Raw genomic sequence first — 7,604 nt, forward strand, 5'->3', positions numbered from 1 at the left:
AACATTGTAACACAATTCCACTAACTCAAAAAATCACATAATATAGAGAATAGACCTACACACAGAAACATGCCCTTCACTGGAAGCAAACAAAAACATCCTTAGAACCAATCCAAGTGTATCATTTGAACATCCAACAAAGTCAACCTATATTCTCCGGAATTCAAACAATCATTTTAAGCAGTCAAGGGTTGCAAAGAACATTATTAGTACCTGTGCCAAAATAATTAATCTTCACTTTCTGAATCACCATTGAGCATATAACAATCATTAGAACCTCTCATACCAATTAACACAAAGTTAGTATTATACAAAAAATTCTAGCAATCAGGCTTATAGACACAAAATAGAATCAGAAAGCAAAACAAAAATAATTGGACTTCCAAAAGAAGACCCAGATTAGAAGGACCAAAGTTAATGGATTATATATATATAAATATAAAGAAAAAAAAAACATGAAAACTAGGTTAATACCTACAGGCGCTCAAAACCGCTTTCTTTCATCCTTATCGGCATGGAGGAAGCTGGAGGCGCTCTTTCTAACCTACCTAAAAATATAACACAATACAGAGGTGGTGACTACATGGCTTCCTCTATGTCAACCGGAGATGACACTGGGTTCAAAAACTAAGCGAAAGAGCCACCGTACTGCCCGGTGTTTAGAATGTACAGTTGATATCACCCATCACCTTGACATAACCAAGTTTGACACGCTCATGGGGGCATTGAAGAGAAGATCACCCCCTCCCTTGCAGTTATCATGATCAATTGTCATTGATTTTGGTAACAGAAACTGTCCACTGTGTAAGGAGACTGCAGCTTCATCCTGGATGCTACGGCAGCTACCATCACTTGGTCTTTTGCAAACTAAACCAACTTTATCTTGATCCCTCCCACGACGCCTTTTCCTTGATGAGACCCATCTAAGTCCATTGCGCATGCAATCTTTGACAAGATTCGGCACCTTTTGCTCCTGAACCAATGGCTCTTCACTGGATCTAAGCTCACACTTGACCTTTTTGGCTGATTGGGCCTCCTCAGCTTGAGTGTGATCTGACTCAGGCTGCCCATCTTGTTCTGAAGATACTAATGGTGGAATACCACCATCACTCGCCAAGTTTGGTAACATTGAGTTGGTGATATCCGGTCTGTCCTTTATATTCTCCCACTGGAAGCAAACCCAATCTTGTGAATGCCTCAAGTCATCCTTGCAGAAGGTGGACGCCCGTCGCTCATCTACAGTGAAGTCAATGCAAAATTTTAATAAGACAATAACAAAGCTACCTAGAGACATCAATCATCAAGATAAACCATATGAAAAAATGATGTTATTCGTACCTGGAAAATAAACATGAATTTTCTGCTCCGACTCTTTGCAAATCACAATCCCTTCCCACCATCCATCATTCCACCAGGCATCAACAACAGCACCAGCATTGAAACTGCATTGAATCATCCCTTTATCAGTTCGTTGTGGACGAACAATTTGCCTGCCACTCGAACGAATGCCCAACTTGTCAGCTACTGCAATCCTGGATGCTAATACCCATTCCTGCAGAGAGTACAATGATAACAATTCAGTACAACTGATATACGGCAATTAAAAAAATTAGAAGGGATTTGTCACTTACCTCAAGATTTCCAGTTTCATCAGCATCTAGAATATCTTGATAGCGAACCTTCACCTTATCCTGGTGCTTCTTGAGAACCACGCATTGAAACCAGCAACCCCTGACACCACTGTCCTGTGAGAGCACTTCAACATTGCAACCAGGGTATAGCATCTTCTGAAACTTCTGCTTCAACAACTCCTCTTTGGAACCAGGAACACCTGAAATGGTACCTGGAGCTTGTACTTCTGATCTGCTTCCATTGCCAGAAGTTCTAAATTTATTAAAAGCTTTACGACTTATATCTTCATTACTTACTCGCTGCTTCCTCTTTGTTCCACTAAGAGAAACAGAGTCATTTTCTCGATCTAAATTAGAACCGCCATAAGTTATCTTCAATTTTAATTTACGCGAAGATGTCGACATCGACCTAAGTAATTCTTGACGCCAGTATCCTTGGACCTGAGTTACGTCGAAAGGCTTGATGTCATCATTATCAATCTGCCTCCGACATAGATAAGGTTCCCAATTACCATGTCTTGCCTCATTCTGAAACTTCTCAAAATGCTGAGTGCTGAGAACTGCAGCCAATCCATCTATGCATTCCACACTGAAATCTTGAAGACAAAGAGAAAAGAAAATCTCTCTGTCATTAACGTCAGGAGGCAAAACAACAGCTACCTCATCAACTTTGTGAAACCACCGTACCACAACCATTCTGTTGCCTCTCAAGTCCTCATAAAGATCTTCCACATATGCAACAAGCCGCTTGCGATCCTCGGCCATAATATAAACAAAGTCATGAACCTGATGGCACATCAAATATATTAAACTAGAAGACAAATGAGAGAGCATTAGATCACATACCACAAAACATGACTATACTTACAGAAACTGTAATTCCATTTCGACAGAAGGATCGATAATGCTTTCGGCGTTTTCTGCAATTCCATGCAGAACCCAACCATGAAAATTCTTTAGAACAATGCAACACTCTCAATGAAGAAAGATCCTGAATGAACAAAATCGGAAAGGATAAGAAACAGAAATGCAAATGCTCTAAATAGAAGGTACGCACAATAAACGTGCAAGAATGCAAGGGAGATGAAACCCTATTTAGGTTTCATTGTTACCTTTGGAGGAGACATATCTGCAATTTCACCATTATCATCATCGTCGTCGTCATCCAAAAATCTATCCACCGCAGATGAAGATTTATAAGGATGTGAAGCTGAAATTTAGAGACATACATGGGGTTGTGATAAGCAAACTTGTCCCAAAAAAAATTATAATAATAACAAATAAATAAATAAATAATAAAGATCACTTATACTTCATAGCTAATAGAAGGCATACAAATATGATCACAAATGCAGTGAAAGAAAGTGACTGTATTAATAGTATCCAACCCCAGACAGCATTAATATATATAGTAGGAGGGAAATACAATAATTAAAACATTTGGTTGATTAAACCATCTACAAGGACGCTAATAGTGGAAAGTGAAGACTTCAAAATATGAAAACAACAATAAAACAGCAACTAGAGGAGAAACTCTCCACAACAGTTGCATTAATTCAGACTGGTGCAAATCCAATTATATAACAGACAAAAAAACATGACAACTAAAAAAAATTAGAAGAGCCATCCAAACCAACAAACCAAACAACCATTGATACATGTAGAATACTTATACATTACACAAAACAGGCACAAAGACAGAATTTGGACTTTGGAATAAATTCAAGAAAGATCAATTGCCAAAAGTGCAATTCAGAAGGCAATGTTTAACAAGTATTGAAACAGATATAGGAATTCCCTATTTTAGTTCTCTCAAAATTTCATAACTTGTTTTCTGTTTGGCAATTAAAACACATAAATATGTCCCCTAAGATCAAAATTCACTAAGTGGAAAAAAGTCAATCAGCCAACAAGAGTAAATCCACAAGAGCTGTTCTCCTATGATGATCAAGCAGATAAAAAATAAAATCTTCTGTGGATAAAACATATTATGAGAATATGTCCAAAAGACAAGAGGCTTTCCAAAATTTCTACAATAGAAACCACAAGTCAGTGTAACCAAAATCTATCAAAAAAGATAAATGCTCTCTTTTGCGGCTTGTGGCCACCCCAACTCCTGTAACAGATTTATTTATTCTCAGTAATAACTGTTCACTTCACAAATTATTAAACAGAAGCATTAAAACCTCTGTTCAGGCCATCCCTTTGAAGATACCAACATATTCTGATCTACAACACAACACAACATAACTAATATCAAAGAACTACACCCAACAAATTGTCAATTCATAGGAAAACTTTTACTACATTCTTTGCCTATTGTAGATAGTTAACCTTTCTCCTCTGATACCAACCAAGCATACAAAATGGACAAACAATCCAGCCTCTACAAAATTCAAGTGGAGAACAAGAAGCAAAAACTAACAAATGATCCGGTGACGACAAAAATCAAGGGAAAATAAAAGATGAAAACTAAAAATAATCCAGTCTCAACAAAATTTAAGGGGACACAAAAGAGGAAAATCGAAAATGATCCAGTCACCAACATTCAAGGGGAAAACCAAGAGAAAACAAAATATGAAAACAGAAAATGATCCAGTCCCAAGAAAATTAAAGGGAAGCAAAACAGTAAAATGGAAAACGATCCAGTCTCTCCAAATTCAAGGGGAAAACAGCACATGCATGCAAAATTCAAAACAGAAATTTAGACTTCCCTTTTGTATTCCTCATTATTCATAGGATGTGATCAAAAAATTATAGGTGTGACAGACAAGTGAAACTGAAACAAAATATACTTCATTCTCTCCACAAAACTAATCATCATAAATAAAATTCCCAAAGAAATTGAAAATCAAGGAGTTACATGCAATAAATCTAACCTCACAAAAAAAATTTAACCAAGAAATTTAAGCAAAAAACCGAATGGTATCCACAATCAATCAACAAAACAAGATTGAAAAGAAAACAAGTTTAATTCATAATATTTGAGAACAAACTCCCCCCATTATAATGACCAACAAAAGCCACTGGATTTACAGCCCTACACCAATTGCTTATGTATAAGGTATATCCATAAAATTAACAGGATAGATGAATGGATCAAAAATATTGAAAAAATAAAGAGCTTTTCCTAAATATCCAAACCCCGTGAAAGAACACATCAACAAATCGGAAAAGGATAGGAAAAGGATAACCTGAGAAACAAGAGCAAAATCACCCAACATTCTTCCCTTTGATAAGATGTGAAACTAAATATGACAAGTGAAAGATCTATGAAGAAAAGAAAGAAAGAAAGAAAGAAAGAAAAAAGAAAGATAGAAAGAAAGAAAGAAAGCAATAATATTGCCCAGCCAAACGAAGATAAGCAAACAGTCCAGAAATTGAAAAGACCATTTTCCTAAGAAAAAATCAATAATCAAAGTCTATCAACCTTTCAAGGGCCGTCCAATATGTGATCATCGAGAAATTTTATTCGAAAAACAAGAACAAATCCTTACCCAAAACAACAACAACAGTCAAGCAAACCATCAACGAAAAACCGAGAAATTCAATATGTTCACAAAAGCCCTAGATCCGCAACAACCAAAAAAATCAAATTTCAGATTTCATCCACAAAATCTAAAGATCAGAAAACCCTTGAAAAACATGCAGATCTACAAACTACCAACTTTGTGGCTTCCAGACTTCATTAGGGAAGGTTCGTACATGAAATTATTACTGTGATTGGACAAAAAATGAAAAATAAAGGAACCATCTTTCCCACAAATAGCAACCCCAAAAAGTTTAAAAAGGAGGGGAAAAAACCACATAAGATGATTCGATCTAAAATCAAACTCCGTCCCCATCGCTTTCGATTTCTAGGGTTCCTCCACGAACCCTCACAGTTCACGGAATTCAAAGAAAAAAAAAACCCTAAATGAGAAACCTTTCCTCAAAAGCGAACATTCAAAACTCCAAACTGCTACAAAAATCGCCTTCAATCTTCACAAAACCCCATCGAAGGAAACAACCAGAACACCAAGATCAGATCCTATAGAAAACAAGGGGAAAAAATAGAAAACTGGTTCACATACCAGAAATAAACGTCTTAAGCCAATCAACAACCTCTCTTTTCGACCTCCATTTCAACGAAAACCTAGCCGCCGCCGAGCTCACCGACGGCGCCGACATATACCCCGCCAACGCCGTCCTAAGGAACTGGCCCGTAACATGGTAAGCCATATGCCTCACGCTCTTCTCCCTTCCCACAACGGCGAGATCGACCTGCCCATCGCCGCGCTTGAGGTAGAAGTGCACCTCCCTCCGCCCCTTGTCCGTCGACACCTCAATCTCCTCCCAGGCCGCGTAGCCCTCCGCCACCATCGCCCTCCTGGCAAACCCTAACCCTAGAATCCCCAAGAGACGAAGAAGAAGACGAAGGGGACGAAGAGAACGATGAGAAATTGTAGATGAGAACGAAATGAGAAAAACGGAAAACATAATATCACGATATTATAATGAGAAAAGGGAGAGAAAATTGAAGGGATGGCGAATGAAGGGTCAGGATTTGATCTTGAGATATCAACGGTCTGTATCACATCCACGACATTGGTGCCGGCCTAACTTGGATCTCTTTTGGTGGGATAAGGTTCACGAAGCTTCTTCAAATCGGACGGCTAACTCGAGGTTATCAGGCATCGTAATGAAGAGTGTACGGTGTGGATTGCGTCGTATTTGAAATTTAGTGCATCTTGATTTACGGTTAGGTGAAGAGAGGAAGCAGCCTGGAAGGAGCGAGAGCATCCTTTCTGGCACGTGCGGTATTTCGAAGGCATTGGGTGACCGTAGATCTTCACCGGGATTGGGTTTTGGGGGAGATCTTGAGGAACATGGACGGTGGATGGATGGTCAGAGAGAAGTATAGCCATTTTTGGATGCGGACCGGGTTCGACGCGTTGATTTAGTCAGACCTTTTTGGCTGTGAAAAAGGTAATTTTAGTTAGATAGATGGTTAGGATGGTAAAAACGTAAAGTTAAAATTTCACTTTATTGGTGCTTCATTAAATGTGATTTTTATTTTACCAATTATGTATGCACTTCCCCACTTGAGCTCAGGGCGATCATAAAGCGGAAGGAGAGAAAGTGGTCTGATTTTCCTCCACCTCTAATGTTCATTTATGTTGCGGAAGAAGTGTCACTTCCTCCACTTTCAATTGAACTGAATTTTGAACTAAACTCATTTTAATATTTTTTTTACTAAAATAAAAGGAAGTAAATCAATCTATAAAAACCAACATCTTTTCACTTCTAAAGTCTATTTTGAACTTATAAAACTTCATCCAACATCTAAATCCTTCAGTTATATTTTCACTTTTTGACAAATAAACATCAGAATTCTTCAAACGGTATCACTTTCCCTCACTTCAGGGCCCCATTTTTTGACTTTCCCTCATTTATAGTGAAATGAACATCCCTCAGTTCTCCAAAACGCCCCTTTACAGTGAACGAAAAGATTTACTCTATGAGGCTTGTTAAAAATAGTAGTAACTTAAAGAAATTTTAATCTAATTATATGTTTGATTGTGGCAATTCTTCTTGTTTTGGTTTTTTTATTTTATTTAAACAATATGACAATCCATCCTATACTATTTTTTTTATTAACATCAATCCTGCATTAGGAAGATATTGAATCTTTAATTTTTTTTTTTTATGAAAATTAAATATTTTATTCCACGGTTGTTGTGGTGGTGATGTTTTTGAATCATGATTTGGATCACTTTTTCTTTGTTTTTTAATTTTAATTATATTTTTTATTACTACATAAGAAAATTCTTTATTTATTATTATTTTTTAATTGTGTTTTCATGGTTAAGATTTTTTTCAAGTCTTCAAGTTACCTCTTCTTTTATCATTTTGGATATAATAAGAAATTTGTATACTCTTTATTACAAATTTTAAATCTAACAAACTAATCTATATTTTTTTGTGTGAAAA

General features: G+C 36.9%; 1 protein-coding gene across 1 annotated transcript; it reads right to left on the reverse strand.

Moving 5' to 3' along the window:
- Positions 1–265: 265 nt before the first annotated feature.
- LOC120281975 lies at positions 266–6,101 on the reverse strand. Its single transcript, XM_039288668.1, has 6 exons — positions 5,705–6,101; positions 2,744–2,841; positions 2,500–2,622; positions 1,632–2,417; positions 1,339–1,552; positions 266–1,236 (listed from the first exon to the last, which is right to left on the reverse strand). Exons 1-6 carry the CDS (start codon positions 5,991–5,993, stop codon positions 686–688), a joined length of 2,061 nt encoding a protein of 686 aa, XP_039144602.1. The 5' UTR covers positions 5,994–6,101; the 3' UTR covers positions 266–685.
- Between the last annotated feature and the right edge of the window lie 1,503 nt (positions 6,102–7,604).

The sequence above is a fragment of the Dioscorea cayenensis genome, chromosome 18 (genome assembly GCF_009730915.1).
Source record: "Dioscorea cayenensis subsp. rotundata cultivar TDr96_F1 chromosome 18, TDr96_F1_v2_PseudoChromosome.rev07_lg8_w22 25.fasta, whole genome shotgun sequence".
NCBI classification, from domain to species: Eukaryota; Viridiplantae; Streptophyta; class Magnoliopsida; order Dioscoreales; family Dioscoreaceae; genus Dioscorea; species Dioscorea cayenensis.